The sequence below is a fragment of the Dipodomys spectabilis genome, unplaced genomic scaffold (assembly GCF_019054845.1).
Source record: "Dipodomys spectabilis isolate Male_0828 unplaced genomic scaffold, ASM1905484v1 ptg000019l, whole genome shotgun sequence".
NCBI classification, from domain to species: Eukaryota; Metazoa; Chordata; class Mammalia; order Rodentia; family Heteromyidae; genus Dipodomys; species Dipodomys spectabilis.
Genome location: NW_024870696.1, coordinates 21,235,100 through 21,251,251, shown reverse-complemented (window position 1 = coordinate 21,251,251; position 16,152 = coordinate 21,235,100). Strand labels below are relative to the sequence as shown.

At 44.6% G+C, this 16,152-nt stretch overlaps 1 protein-coding gene across 3 annotated transcripts in view; it reads left to right on the top strand.

Moving 5' to 3' along the window:
* Positions 1–16,152, top strand: part of Gramd2b (GRAM domain containing 2B) — a 90,221-nt gene that overhangs the window by 59,021 nt on the left and 15,048 nt on the right. For all 3 annotated transcript variants that reach the window (XM_042674673.1, XM_042674670.1, XM_042674671.1), the window contains exons 2-7: positions 3,292–3,411; positions 7,413–7,524; positions 10,565–10,631; positions 11,874–11,977; positions 13,249–13,344; positions 16,064–16,135. In XM_042674673.1, the coding sequence (XP_042530607.1) occupies positions 3,292–3,411; positions 7,413–7,524; positions 10,565–10,631; positions 11,874–11,977; positions 13,249–13,344; positions 16,064–16,135 (571 nt within the window). The remainder of the gene's footprint in view (positions 1–3,291; positions 3,412–7,412; positions 7,525–10,564; positions 10,632–11,873; positions 11,978–13,248; positions 13,345–16,063; positions 16,136–16,152) is intronic.

Below are 16,152 nucleotides of genomic sequence, written 5' to 3'. Positions count from 1 at the left end.
ACTGTCATTCTAGCTACTCAGGAGGCCAAGATCTGAGGATTGAGGTTCGAAGCCAGCCCAGGCAGGAAAGTCCCTGAGACTAAGAAACAACCAAAAAAGTCAGAAGTGGAGGTGTAGCTCAAGTGATGAAGCCCAGCCTTCAGCAAAAAAGCTAAAAGAGCACCTGGGCCCTAAGTTCAAGCCCCAGTACTGGCACAGAAAATTAAAAAAGGAAGGAAGGAGGGAGGGAGGGAAGGAAGGAAGGAAGTTAGTTTTTCTGAACCAAACCAAGGTGAGGTACTTGTTTTCATTCACCTGAGATGCAGCTTAATCATAATTTGTATTCAAAAGTCACTTACTCACTTACTTACCTGGACTTGCATGTGAAAATATCAGAATGCTTACCTGGGACACTGGGTCCAACCAGAGAAAAGCATGTTGAATTTGCCTTACCTCACAAGCCCTTCTCCACAAAGATGCTAATTGACCCTATACTTAACAATCTAATTGTGAACAAATTGTGAAATATGAATTTAAGTCATCATCAGGCTAATGAGTTCCGGGAAGTGACAATGGGTTGTTGATAAAGTTGACCCAACCTGTTTTTGTTGTTTTATTATTATTATTTATAGATTGTGTAACAGTGTGTGGCAGTGTTTCATTGAAACCAGCTTGTCCTGGCTAGTACTAAAAATTCAGTCTCCTACTAGGTGAAGTGAGGCATAGTTGGCATAATCATAATTGTCTGGCAGCTCTGAAATTCTTGCCGAAAAGCTGTCAAGGCCCCAAACCATTGCATACTCTTGGCAGACAAGGGGAAAGAAGTAACTTGTCTGGGCCATGTGAAGCCTGATTCTAGTTTCCAGCATCTTCTGTATCTGTGGGTTGGTACAGCTGCCAGGTTCACTTCTCTCTTAGGAAGTCCTGGGCTTCCCAGTAAACACCTGTTGAGAGGATTGGGTTTTTGTTTGTTTTCTAGTTGACTCTTCCAGTCAATCTTTCTACAAAGACCTTGTCTTCAGGTTTAAAAACACACATACACACAGAAACCAATTTTCTTATTTTAGTGATCAAATGAAGCCTGTTCAGCTTCACTGACTAGAATTTTCTCAGTTCCTGAGAGGCCCCACACGCTTTCTGTTCCTCCTCCTCACACTCCACTCACTGTTTAGATACCCAGTTTCACCTGTTTTCCCAAGACCTCCAAGGGAAGGGACCCTGGCTGGGAGAAATCTCACCTACTGGGAATTAACTTGCTTGAGCCTGTACCCTCTTTGAGTAAATGAAACCTAACACTGAAATGACCCCTAGATGGAATTTGCTTCTTTTATGAGGCAATCCATAATTAATCCCACACCAATCAACATATAAATGTCCACTGTGAGCACATTATGAGTGTTGTGCTGTGAAGAAGAATGGGAAGCTCCCTGGCTGCCGGAACCTTCGGTAGCCTGCTGAGTAATTGAGGCTTTGGGGAGACGAGTTTGCTGCTCCTGACTGTGCAGTGGGAGGAGACCAGGGAGGACAGAAAGCTTTGAGGAAGATGTGCTCCAGGTAGGATCATGAAGGAGGGAGCCGGTGCCGAAGACAAGCTCAAGTTCAAGAACAAAGGGTGGAAAAATACCTGGATGGGCTCTTTTGAGTGGAACCCACCTGTGTATTTTGCACAGGTGAAATATGCTGAAAGATGCTACTTCAGTATGAACAGAGAGAGGTATACCTTGAGCATCTCAGCGCTGAGCCAAACTACCACATAGCATTAAGCACTTAGAACCCTGCACTGCACGAAAGGGCCTGACTAGATCAAGGGTTCTAATCCAGCCCAAGCTGGATTAACTTCCCCTTGCAATTCGGTGCTAGAGCACAGGGCATCCTATCCCCACCAGTCCATGTAATAGGAAAGATATCCCCACACCAAGGGACACTTCTTAGCATGAATATCTCCTGCTAAACACAAGGACAAGACAGCTTTTGCTCTGCCTTGAGTCCTAACCTGACCCTGCAGAAAACTTAATATTCAGCTGAAGGCTAAGATGAATTCTTGCCCTCTGCACGAAAGTCTTCCTATGGAAACTTCTCCAGTGGATTTCTGCCCGATGCTTTGTGCCTCTGAGACAGGACACCTAGTATGTGCTGCTGTGTCTACCCGCAGTCTGATCAATAACTGCCGTAGATGAAAATTAACTTGTCATAGCAATGCTTGATTTGTGTGTCTTACTTGAGGCTTGTCCACACTGTTCTCATTTCCAAGGGTGTGTGTGTGTGTGTGTGTGTGTGTGTGTGTGTGTGTGTGTGTGTGATGGGTTCTCTGCTGAACTATGAATCCTACCTTCTTCTGTATCCTACCTTCAGTATTCTTTGTCTCTCATCTTGAAAATGGTCCCCAATTCAGCCACCGATGGAGGGAGTTTACAGAAATGCTACATCCATCACTTTGCTCGTCCGTTTACTGGAGGCCTAGTCGGCAGACGCTCTTCACTGGTCTTCTCCCTTACACCCTTCCTTCCATCTCTCATTTTCCAAATTCTAATGTTTCTTAAACCTACTAATCCTGACTATATCTTAGACCCTGTGGTTACTGCAAAACTGAGTAGGGTTCTCACTTCACCCTAGAGCTTTCTCACGGAAGGAAAAATGGATTAATAAGTTGTTGGAAGGATGGGGGTGGGTGATGGGTGAGGAAGAAGAGAGAACTTATGAACAAACACCTGGCAGATGGACAGAATGGAATTTGAATCCTGACCAAGACAGTTGGTAGCTTTGTGAACGTGGGCAGCATGGATCTGAGAGCATCAGGTTTTTGCCTGTAAAACAAAGGTAATAAATCCTGCCTCACCTGCATGGCCTGTAAAGACTATAGACTGTAAAGTAGGGAAGTGCTTGCTTTGCTTGCTTACAACAACAACCCAAACAAAAGGTGGTAAGTGACACAGAGAAGTGCAAATAAAGTGCGTGTGTGTGTGTGTGTGTGTGTGTGTGTGTGTGTGTGTCATGTGCACCAAGGCCCTCCCAGCTTTACAGCACACATCTAGGCCAGACAGTCTGAGCAGCACAGACCTGCGAGCAGGGCAGGGGCCTGCACACTCAGACATCTACAAGTGGAGCAGGTGTGACCTGCAGCTCTGCCCTTCCAGCTAGAATGGACTAGAAGGGGCTAGAATGGACCCAGGAAAGGTCACAGCCATCCCAGTCAAGCCTGTCAGTGAGAACTGAAGATCATTCTACTCCAAAACACGCGACGGATATGTTCATCGGTCATCCGTCCGCCTCTCTCTGGATGTCTAAGATCAAGTGCTTCCCTCTCTTCTCCAGCTCCGAGGCTGAGAATGGTGTGGAGGACAGAAAGAAAGTGTGCAGGTCCCCGACAGTCCAGTCGCCTGCCCCATCCACGGAAGCTGAATCTCCAGACCAGAAAAAGAGCATCTGCCTGCGGTGAGTCCTCTCTCGGCTCTTTATGTGGGGGCTCTGGTGAAGAGCTGGACTGATTCGCGCTGACCATGCCCTGCGAGAGAGAGGAGGGCCTTTCCTGAGAGCGGGGGCTGGCCCTCATCTGCTCTCATCTCTTCCTGGCAGCCGCTGCCCCAGCCTAGCAAAACAGCCGCTTCCTCGGGGAGCACCGCTGTGCTGATTGATGCGGGCGGGATTCCCACGCTCAGGCGTAGATGGGTGAAGCACCTCAGAGTGCAGCCTGGGGTGTCTCGATTTTCTGGGAGCCTTTGGGAAGGGGCCGAGGAGAACCCCTCCCAGGGCTCCGCCTGGCTGCCGGTGCTCCTGTGACCCAGGCTGTGGGGGAAGCTCGGTTTGATGCTAGACAGGGAGGGATTGTGTGGAGAGGGGCGGCTCCAGGTCCCATGGCTCTCTGAGGCACCAACTATCGGGGAGGGGCTGAAAGATGCTTCTTTGAAATGCAGCAGACGTAAACCAGTGGTCCTAGGGACAGGTGAATGTGGGCGTTTTGGCTGGGTTTTTGTTTTGTTTTGTTTTTTATTTTGTTTTATTGGTGGTGTTTGTTTTGATCTTTGTGTTCCTGTGGTGCTGGGCATGGAACGTGGGTCCTAGCATATGCAGGGCAAGTCTTCCACCACCCTACTACATCCCCGGCCCTGCCCTTACGGTACTTATCTCTACTGAAGCCTCTGATTGCCCTCCTTCCCCATTCTGTTCGAACTGCTACTTTCTTTCTCTCCTTCCACCTCTGTTAAGCAATGATGACCTAATTCCTGCTTTTCACTTTCTTTCCTGACCCCCTACCCTTATCTTCTCTCCAACTCTGCTTCATTCAGGACCAAGAGTAAGTCTTAATTCTGCCCTCCGTTTCCCTTCGCAGACTCCTGTTTATCTTTGTGTCTGTCTTTCTTGCATGCCTCATTTGTAGCTCTTTCCTTTTCTATAGCCATTTCCCATCAGCGCATCTCTGCCTCCTCACAGGGAGCACCCCACAAGGACCCAGAGCGTGTCCTTTTCTGTGCGATGCTCGCACCCTGTTGTATGTACAGTAGCTTCCTCGGGCTTTGGATGGCTGCCTTGCTTGCGTAGCACAGGCGTACGGTCCGTGCCTTTCACAGTGCTCAGTCTGGAAACCCTTGCTTGTCTTCGTGTAAGGGCCCCTGCACTGCTGTCTCACGTTGCTTCTGGTTCTGGTCCTGTGCACCTGTAGCAAGTGAGAATCGCATGGTTGACAGGATGCGCATTACTGAGCTGTTAACCCTTTGCAGTCAGTCATCAGAAGCAGCACTGCTCTACTTGTAGGAGTCCTTAGATTTGCAAAAGATCTGCCCATCTTCTTGGCAGTCCCAGCAGCACAGGTTAACTTGAATCGGCATAGTAGTACTATGATAAATGACATCATTTTGTTTGTCCGTGTACGACAGGGTCTCATTATGTAGCAAAGGCTGGCCTCAAGCTCACTACTGTCCTCTGCACCAGCCTCCTGAGTGTTGTGATTACAGAAATAAGCCACTATAATCAGTTAATGGCTTTTTTTTTTGGTACCAGTACTGGGGCTTGAACTAGTCCCTGGCACTCTTGTTGGCTTTTCCACTCAAAGCTAGTATTTGACCACTTGAGCCATACCTCCTCTTGCTCTTTGCTGATTCATTGAAGATAATAAGAGTTTCATGGACTTTTCTACTTGAGCTCACTTCAAACCAGAATCCTCAGATCTCAGCCTCCTGAATAGTTAGGATTATAAGCATGAGCTACCGGCACTCCATTTGGCATTATTATTTTGACTTTCAGAAAAATTTAAGAGGTGGCTGTCAGGAGGATCACAATTTGAGGCCAGCCTGAGCAAAATCTTCATGAGACTCTTATTTCAACCAGCCGGGTAAGGTAGTGTATACCTGTCATCACAGCCATTTAGGAAGCATAAATAAGAGAATTGAGGTCCAAGCTAGCAAGACCCAAATTGAAAAATAAAGCAAAAAGGCCTGGAGGCATGCATGGCTTAAGTGGTATAGCACCTGCCTGTCAGGTCCTACCTGTCTACAAAGCTCTGTTAAATTCCCAAAACTGTCAACTTTTTAAAATAAAAGCTACAAAATAATTTTATTGTCAAGAAGAGTACAGATGTTTGTTTATAGTTTCCAAAACAATGATCTCTAGAATTCCCAGGGAATTTCTATCTGGTGAATAGATTCAGTAACCAGTAGCAGAAATCAAATCCAGCCAAGTGCTTGTAATCCTAGCTACTCAGCTGAGGATGGCAGTTCAAAGCCAGCTTGGACAGGAAAGTCCATGACATCCTTCAGTTAATTACCAAAAAGCTGGAAGTGGAGCTGTGGCTAAGTGGTAGAGCACTAAGCCTTGAGTGGAAAAGTTAAAGGGCAGAGCCCAAGCCCTGAGTTTAATCCCCATTGCTGGCCAGACAGAGAGAGGGGGGTGGGGATCGAATGCATGTGCTTTGATCTACTGACAGGTATTTTACCTGTGATTTGAGCACTGTGGAATCATGAGCTGTTGGGGCTGGAAGAGGCCTGAGATATCCCAGCTGAGAAAACCAGAGACTGATGTCTAACTTCAGTCATTTCTGTCCCTCTATGGCACCCAAATTACTTCAGATTCTTCCTAAATCTACTTTGAACCAAATAAGTAACAGAGCCTCATTTTTAGGAATCGTAATGAAGAGTTGTGGATGTCACATGTACCATTTTTCTTCCATAAACAATAAAGCAACTACATAACTACAAAACTCATTTATATAGTACTCTAGAAATCATGCATTCCACTCTAAAATTGCTGCTGTTAGCTTTATGGTTGAAAGGATGCACAAACTTTCTAGATTCTCAGAACTAGAATAATCCTAAAAAGAAAATCTGGGCCTCTGACCGCTGCTTTTAACAGGACAGTGGAAGACTTAGATTTAAATATGTTTCCTTCAGGGTAAATTTGATCAGAAGCTATTTAGACGCATATATGCCAACATGTAAATATCACAATGAATCCCTTTTGAACATAAAATAAAACTGATAAACATATTCTTACTCCCCCTCCACATTTCACTTGTACTGTTCTCTCAGTCTGGAATGTTTTGTCTTTCCCTCATATCCATCTCTGCTCTTCCTATTAGGTCCTATATATCAAATGTGTATTGTTCTGTGGATTTCTTCTTCCCTTCCTATTGGTATTGTGTCTCCACCCCTATTAGTGCATACTGCTAAATTGTGTACTGCCTTGTGTGTGTGCATGCTGGGGCTTAAACTCAGACCCTGGGTACTGCTGTACCCGAGCTTTATTTGCCCAAGGTTAGCTCTCTACCACTAGAACCACAGTTCCGCTTCCAGCTTATTGGTGGCTAATTGGAGATAAGAATCTCATGGACTTTCCTGCCCAGGCTGGCTTCAAACCATAATTTTCAGATCTCACCTAAAGATTATAGCATGAACCACCAACACCCAGCTATGTACTGACTTTTTAAAAAGCTAATTTTTCGTGCGTGCATGTGTGTGTGTGTGTGTGTGTGTGTGTGTGTGTGTGTGTGTGTGTGTGTAGGCTTCCTAAGGATAAAGACTCTCTTGTGTTCCCAAGGCCATCAGCACAATGCCCCTTCTCAATTAATGCTTATTAAATATTAATAGATTCTGGAACAGAATTATTCTTTGTTTTAACCTCAGCTGCAATTTTTATTTAGTAATTTGCCTCAAGTACTCCTCTTTATATTGCTTAAGACACTTTGGAAGTGATATGATGACTCGCATTTCCATCGCTGTTTGTCCCTTTGTAAGTCCCTGTCTCTGCAGTTTGGGATGATAACCTGCTGAGCTTTGTGCTAGACAAATTCCCTTAATGTCTCAGAAGTGATTATGAATATCTAGAAGAGAAAACCAAATGTTGGGCTCCTTCGTGACATGTGTAATAATAGAGATTTGCTACAGTAAATTAATACGTGACACAGACAGTTCATCTTGTGATCTTCCTGGGTTTTACTTCCCAAGGTCAAAATCCAGTTTTGAAGGTGCGACTGTGTCAGGTGACAAGAACGAATGCAAAACAGAAAGCAAAAATGTCCCTAAGACTGAAAGGAAAAAATCTTCATCTTCCAGCCAGGTAAGTGCAAACTGGAATGTATATGGCTTCCAAGACTTACAGTAGTACTGGAGCCAGTAGAGGAAAAAAAAAAAGAATCTTAGGGTTCAGCATCCTGCTGGCTATCCCTAACAGAGGCACAAAACCCAGCGAATTTACAACAGCACATGGGAAGCCATTCCTTTGGTCAACTTTTCATCAGTATTAGATTCCACAGCTGACCCTTCCATGCATATGGCTGTGACCTCTAACCCTGATGGGAACCCAGGGAGCTAAGGTCACACAGACCAGTACTAGTCAGTAACCAGCAGGACAGGGGAAGGCGTGACACCTGTAAGGAAGTTCAGAGTCTAATAAGAGCACCATGAGAGGCCTGTGCACAGGGTCATCCTGTGCATTGGGTCACGTTTTCCGTGGGTAATTCCAATTCCCTGAAACATGCCCAGACAGGCCACAAAGCCTAATTCTGTGTCACAGAGTCTAACGCTCACGGAGGTCAGAAGTTTGTGGGGTTTTGATTATTTTTTTGTTTGGTCTTTGATTTTAATGCTAAGGATTTAACCCAGGACCTTGTGCATGCTAACAACAGTACCAGGATTTACGTGGCTGGTGCTCTACCACTCCAGCCATGTCTCCTGCATTCCTTTTTGGTAGTTATTTTGGAGATGGATATCTTGGACGTTTCTGTCTGGGCTGGCTTTGACCCATGAGCCTCCAGATCTCAGCCTTCTTGAGTAGCTGGGATTCTAGGCAGGAGCCATCACACCCGGTTTTTCTCTTTTTTTGACACATCATCCCTAAATATTTGAATATGTACCTCCTAAGAAGAGGCATTAAAATGAACTACTTTTTGATACACAGAATTTTACTAAATATCAAATTTGTTTTAAGTGTCCACAGTTGTCTTAGTAAAGGATGTCCTTTATAACAGTGGTCTTTTCTTTATCTTGAGGATCCAGTCAGGAGTCAAAATATTGAATTTGTGTTACTGTGGTTTTAAGTTACATCAGTCCTACTATATTTTTTGTGTTTTTTTTTTCATTTATTACACTAATTTTTTTGAACAGTCCATGGCCTAGAATATATATTTTTTTCTCTCTCTTTTTTTTTTCCTGTCAATTATGGGCTTGAACCTGGGGCCTGGGCATTACCCTTGAGCTCTTTTGCTCAAGGCTAACACTCTACCCCTTTGAGCCACACTGCCACTTCACCACTTTGGGCTTTTACTGAGGAGTTTATTGAGGATAAGAATTTCATGGCCTTTCCTGCCCAAGCTGGCTTTGAACCACAGTCCTCAGATCTCAGCCTCCTGAGTAGCTAATAGACATGAAGCACCAGCTCTTAGCACTTTTCTTTTTCTTTCTTTCTCTTCCTTCCTTTTTCTTTTTTTCTCTTCTTCCTCTTTTTTCTCTCTTTCCCTCTTCCCTTTTTTATCTTTATTGTTAACTTTTTGTAGTACCAAATGTTGTTCATAGGATCTCCACACGTTAAGTAAGTACCCTACCTACCCCTGAGCTAACATCTCAGCCTTTGCTTTCCTTAATCTATATAGTCCAACTTGCCTAACTTTCTCCTTTTGCCTCAATCTTCCTAGTGCTGGGATTTCAGGCACACACCACCATGCCTAACTGGCCTAGGATATTTTTAATTAAGGCTGAAACCGGGGCTGGGAAGGTGGCTCAGTGGTAGAGTGCTTGCCTTGCATGCATGAGGCCCTGGGTTCAATTCCTCAGTGGCGCTGTGGCTCAAGTGGTAGAGCGCTCGCCTTGAGCTGAAGAGCTGAGGGACAGCGCCCAGGCCCAGAGTTTAGGCCCACGACTGGGCCCCCCGCCCAAAAAAAAAAAATTAAGGCTGAAACCAAGACTCCCTTGCAGCCATGAAAACCAAAATCTCAGTGTCCCTCCCCACCAGTGCAGAGTTGAGGATTTGAAAATTCACATGTCAGCTAAAATGGAGATCTAGGACTAGACTCACTTTCAACCAAAGTTCCAGGGTTCTGCTGCAAAATGTACTCTTAGGAAGCAGCAGTTAGTGTAGGTTGTATAAAGTGACTTGCAGGGACCATCTAGCATTTTGATGACCTGGTCTGGAACTTTCTTTTATAGCAGTAAGGCTAGTTGTGTGGTGGAAACCACTCCTGGTGTGCATAAGAAAGCACTGAGGGCGGACTTGGGAGAATCCCTGTCTCCTTATCAGACTTTGTCTTCCGCAGATCCTGCAGGGCAGCGGGCGTCTTGTGGAAGAGGGGAGGGAGGACCACGCTCTGCCTCCTAGCAGCCCTGTGCTGTGACATCTACGGCTAGAGTGAGAATGCTAGGCTTTCCTAGGGTTATTGTGAAAACATTTTACAAACTAGATTGCTGGAGACAGAGGCTTTAAAAATGAAGCAGTTCCCCACACTTCCGACTCCTTCCCCTTCCAGTGCCCTGCAGAGTCCAGTCTTTTATTTGAAATACTACTTGTCCTGCCTTGACAGAGGAAAGGCTTTCACCACGGTTTAGTCATAGTCTATGCAGCAGAACCCAAGCAAGGGCTCTTGAGACCCACAATGCCAGGAAGCCCTTGACGTCCCTCTAAAGCCGGAAGTGGTTTTGCTCTCTGTCACAGAAGAGGCTCAGGAGAGTTAAGTGTCTAGACTCTGGTCACACACCAAGGAAGCGATGGAGGCAAGACTCAAGTTCAGGTTTATTTCAGTGCAAAACTTTTAGCCCTTACTTTTCAGAGGGCACTCACTTACATACGCACGTGTGAGAACCCAGAATCTTCCCTAGTGAGATGGCTTAGAATCGCATCCCATTTTTTTAATCAAGAACATTTTTGTCTGGCCTGATACTTCAATGTCCACTAGCTGCTTAGTTAGTAAGTTCAACAAAGTGCACATCATGTTACATAATGAACATCTGTGCTCCTATGTTTTACTGAAGATGACAGAGGATGAATTGGTGGTTAAAAAAAAAAAAGTGTTAGTGAGGAAACACTTGTCCTTTAATGTATACCAAAGCTCAGAATTGTGGTGCTGCCTGACAAGAAGTTAAGTGCTGCCTGTATTCTGTTTTCACAGTACAAGGCAAACATGCACTTTCACAAGTTGTTCCTTGAAGTCCCAACCGAGGAGCCTCTGAGACAAAGTAAGTTCTGACGCGTTTGAAAAGTTGTTAAGTCGTTGGGGGGGAGGGCACTTTCTAAGACTGTTTCACCCAGAAGAACAGAATGGAGCCATCGTGCCAGATGTAGTCACCTTACATTAAAACACTGAAAAAGAAGTCAAACACTAGTGGCTTACGCCTGTAATCCCAGCTATTCAAGAAGCTGAGAACTGAGAATTCCCCTTTTGAAGCCAGCTTGGACAGGAAAGTCATGAAACATTTACCTCCAATTAAACACCAAAAAGTTGGAAGCATAGCTGTGGCTCAAGTGGTAGAGTGCTAGCCTTGGATTAGAAAGCTAATGGACAGTACCCAGGCCCTGAGTTCAAGCCCCAGTACCAGCATACTGTAAAGAAGAATGAGAAGCTGATAAGGAATCATCTAGAACTGTTCCACAATGGCCTCCCTGCCTTCTGTGTTGATTGCTGAAATGTCTGCAATTGAATCATGGTAGGAGTTAGGATACGGGCCTGGGCTGAGGTTAAGTGCATGCTCCAGTGTGAGTTCACAGAGCTGTAGGTAATGCTAGAGCTATCCAGGATGTGGCGGTCACATCAAAACAGCCTCGCAGCAAGCAAGTTCAGCAGGGGCCCATCATGGGCCTTGAGGTTCAGTTCCAGCCTGTCTGCTTCCCAATGATAAAGCAAGCTGCTGGGTTCTAGCTGTGGTGTCCGAGCAAAAGGAGCCATCATGTGTTCTTGCCCCCAGTGGAAGCAACCAGCTCATCATTAATGAGGATCTGGGAAGGAAGGCCAGACGGTCCTGTTAGCACAAGGCTGGCAGGCAGCTGTCCCAAATCCTGGAGTTTTCCTGAAGCATCATCCTTGGTTTCTCATGGGCAGTGGCAGATTTGTCTTCCATTTTGATTGCCGTTCTGAAGTCTCTAAGATTGTGAATTCAAAAACAAACTCTATTCACCAGTTTTATTCCACTAAAGATGACTAAAGAGCCAGGCATGGTAGGCCACAATTGTAATCTGAGTACTCATTAGAGTTGTGTAGAAGGATCACAACAAGACCCTGTCTCAGGAAAACAAAACAAGAAACAGTAGAAAGAAAAGCCTGAAAAAGAGGTGCTAGAACGCAGGGGTACAGTGTCTTATCTCTCATCTCTATTATCTCTATCCCTAAATCAGCAAAACATATGCAGGTTTTATTTTAAGTGGAAATGATGTTTTCATGGGACTTCTAAATGATGTTACTACATCTGTCTGTTTCCTCCCAGGTTTTACATGTGCTCTACAGAAAGAAATACTGTACCAAGGAAAGCTCTTTATATCAGAGAACTGGATTTGTTTTCATTCCAAGGTCTTTGGAAAAGACACTAAGGTTAGTGTAAGGACTAGAAATGACATCTAGCTGTGGTGGTATATAGCTCAAGCGGTAGGCGCTTGTCTGGCAAGCACAAGTCCCTAAGTTTAATACCTTATGAAGGAGAATGTGGGAGGGAGAATAGGAGGACCAGAACGAGGGCAATTCTACTTATTCAAGCTCAGTGCGTCTTCATTCTCCCTTCCCATCTGCTCATTTCAAAGCCCGCTTCCTTTATTACATAGATGCATTGAGTGTTCTTGCTCTATCCTTGTCCCGTTTCCTTTTCCACTCAAATTATTTTAAATTTCATAGCATGATTGTGTCTCTTGTTGAGGATCCGAACACTGCAGAAATAAATGCACCCAGATGACACAAACTTGCTCTTTCCCTATGCAGCAGGTTCACTCATTTCCTTACATATGCACACACGCACCATGCCGTGATGCTCCCGCCCCGTATCCTGAGTCCTCTTTACCCAGGTGTCACCTGTGATGCTTACGTCATTCCTATGGGAGGGTGCCGTAATTTGCTTCATTTCAAATGAGTTTAGAGCTTGCAGGTGTGGCTCACGTGGTAGAGCATTAGTCGTGTCAAAAGCCGGGTGAATATGGGAGGCCCTGGGATCACGCCCTGGCATGAACACATTCTTTTTAAAGAATTTGCATGTTTGAAACCAAAACACTTTTTAACATATCTATTTTTGCACTGTGTTCGTGCCAGCTCCCAGGAGAAGAGGGGTCAGGGCTGTAAATGAGCATGTAAGGCACCGTCTGGGGAAATCACACACCTGTACCCCCAGGTATGTGCCTGCCGGTGCACACCTCTTCCTCCTCGTTAAATATGGGTGTGGGGAAACTGAGGTATGTGACATCCTGAGTGTAAGAAAAAAGCAACAGGACACGGTCATTTGCCTCCTGCCACGCCTTCCCCAACTCTCCCGTAAAGAAGGGAAAATCTAATCTTCACCCATTCACACTGCCTAGAGTCAGAGAGAATCCCTCCTGGGCCTGTGTAATCTCGGAGTTTTCAGTCACTCTACCGCTGACTATGAATCATGGAGGGTTTTTTTGGTGGGTGGGTTGGTTGGTTTATTTTCGTTTTGTTTTTTGTTGCTATTTGTTTTGGTTTTGGTCTGGTGCCTGTGCTAAGCTAGAACCCAGGTTCTGCGTGTTGTCCATTATTAGCATTTTCCCTCAATGCTAGTGCTCTACCAATTGAGCCTCCTTCTGGCTTTTTGATGGTTAATTGGAATCTCAGCCAGTATTAAGTTGGTTCTTCTGTTTCAGATCACTATTCCAGCTTTCTCAGTAACCCTAATAAAGAAAACCAAAACTGCTCTTCTGGTGCCAAATGCTCTGATCATAACAACAGTCACGGACAGGGTAAGTACTCCAAGAGCAAGACTACCTCTCCCTCTGGCCTGCTCCGGACTCCTTTGCCTTATAAACCTTCTGCTGACAGTCGCTAGGACCCTGCGCCGTAAATATTATCATCTGTTGTAATGTCTGAGGCAGATGATCTTCTAGAAAGCGCATTTGTAAAAGTATAGTGTAGAGACATCTATGGAATATCATTTCCCCACAAGATGGTGTATTCTAACATAATTGTTGCCAAGTTTGAATTTCCTGCTGATTTAAATGGATTTGCCTGATATAGGGCCAAAACAAATAAACAAACCAAAAAAAAAAAAAAAAAACACCCTCCCGAGTTTCCTTCCCCTAACATCTTTTTCATCAGGACAAATTGATATATCCAGTTAATTTATTATTGCTTAAGTGGAAACAATAACAACCACCTGCTTTCAGGGTGAGGCAGGATGATACTGGGAAATCCTGGGGTGAGGCAACTATCTCCTCATAACCCCAGTCGGCTCCTCCCTAGAGCCACCCCGCATGCGTGAACCCCAGGCCTATTCTGCAAGTGCAGCTTCAGGATGAGCTCCAGGGATTCTCCAGGCTGCCCGGTGCCTGAGCAGCCTGCCTTCTGCCCAGATCATTGAGCTGCTCTTGGTTATTGGGCTATCTCAGGCACGTGCAGTCAGAAATGCTTCCATTGGAAGCAGTATTTGTTTTAGCTTAATACAAGAAATGGAGTAGAGGGATCTGGTTGCTCATTTACATTAGAAACCATTTTTTCATCTTATACCTGCTATTTTTATGGCAGCATAAAAGTTATATTCAGTTTTTTATCCTACTGGATAACTTAGGAGAAAAGAAATGGAAAGATAAAAGAGGCTAGTCTGAAAATAAGCTAAGTATGTATTTTAGGATTTTTTTTTAAATAGTAATACTAGTACTACTCATGGTCAGGCATAAATCAAGGGCTTTCTTTGTCTGTTCTTATTTAATCCCATTCTCTCATCCCGTAAAGAAAGCACAGTTCAACAATTTTCCCAATGGCGTTCACTTAGCATCACAGTTAAAATTTACAACTAGATCTGTCTAATGCCACAACCCACAGTATTAATTACTTTGGAATATGACAAGTATTTGTTCCTTGTTATGTTGGAAATGATATCAACGTCTTTTATTGGCGAATGAGGAGGATCAGCACAAAATCCTGGGATTTTTTTCCCCCCCACATAAATGGATGAATATTTTGAATATTTTCTGAATGTTCCATTTGTAGTAAATTTTTCCCATCTATCATTTGTCTCCAAATTATATGTCTACCTCAGATTTTATCCCATTCCCATAGCTCACTTGCAAGCATCCACTAGAAATCTCCATATTTGTATAAGGAAGAATCCAGAGGTGGCTTGGGAAAAATGAGCCCACGAGGCAGAGCCGCTGGGAAGTTTGCAGCGGAAATCTGGGTCAGGGCAGAGAAAGCGGGCCCGTGGGAATCCTTCAATGCCCTCCAAAACAAAAACCAGATTGAAGAGGGTGAGACTCCAAGGACACTGCCGATGTCACAGCGCCCATGCTTTCCAGGCTTTTGTGTGGCACCTTGGTCGTACTTTTAAAGGCTTCATTTGACCTACATTTCTTTATTACTGCTCCTAAATAGAGTTTAGGGATTTTTTTGTTGTTGCTATTTTGGAAGGACTATACTTGCTTTATTCCAGAAAAGCAATAAAAACAGTGTTTGAATGAGGAAAATAAGAATATAAATGAGAGAATGGTCTGTGTCTTTTAAAAACATAAAAACTGTAGAGCAATCCTTTTTTTGTTTTTTGTTTGTTTTTTTTTTTGGGGGGGGGTCCGATCGTGGGCCTGAACTCTGGGCCTGGGCGCTGTCCCTCAGTCTTCAGCTCAAGGCTAGTGCTCTACCACTTGAGCCACTGTGCCACTTCCGGCTTTTTTCTTTTTGCTTATGTGGTGCTGAGGAATCGAACCCAGGGCCTCAGGCATGCAAGGCAAGCACTCTACCACTGAGCCACCTTCCCAGCCCGAGCAATCCTTTTTTTAATGTGTGTTTGTGCCAGTCCTGGCACTTGAATTCAAGGCCTGGATGCTGTCTCTTAGATACTTTGCTCAAGGCTAATGTTCTACCACATGAGTCATATCTCCACCTCTAGCTTTTTGCTGGCTAAATGGTATAAGAGTTTCAAGGACTTTTTTGCCTGGGCTGGCTTTAAATTGTAACCTTAAATCTCAACCTCCAATTACAGGGATGAGCCACTGGTAGTGTGTGTGTGTGTGTGTGTGTGTGTGTGTGTGTGTGTGTGTGTGTGTGTGTGTGTGTGTGTGTGTGTGTGTGTGTGTGTGTGTGTGTGTGTGTGTGTGTGTGTATGCACGCAATCCCTCAGTTTTTTTTGCTCAAGGCTAGAATTGTACCACTTAGTGTGTGTGTGTGTGTGTGTGTGTGTGTGTGTGCGCGCGCGCACGCAATCCCTCAGTTTTTTTTGCTCAAGGCTAGAATTGTACCACTTGGGCCACAGCTGCCCTTCAGATTTTTGGTCCTAAATTGAAGGTAAGAGTCTCACAGACTTTCTTGCCTGGGCAAGAACCCTCAGATCTTAGCTTCCTGAATAGCTAGGATTACAGGTATAAGCCACCTGGGCCTGGATTACAGATACTATTTTGAACTCTGAACTTTTTCATCTCCTCAAGAGGTTCTTTGTTAATCATGATTTTTTTTTGTTTTTTTTTTTTTCAGTACATATTCGTCTCCTTACTCTCCAGAGATTCCACATACAAACTGCTCAGATCTGTGTGTGGACACTTAGACGTGAGTGTGGCATCCTG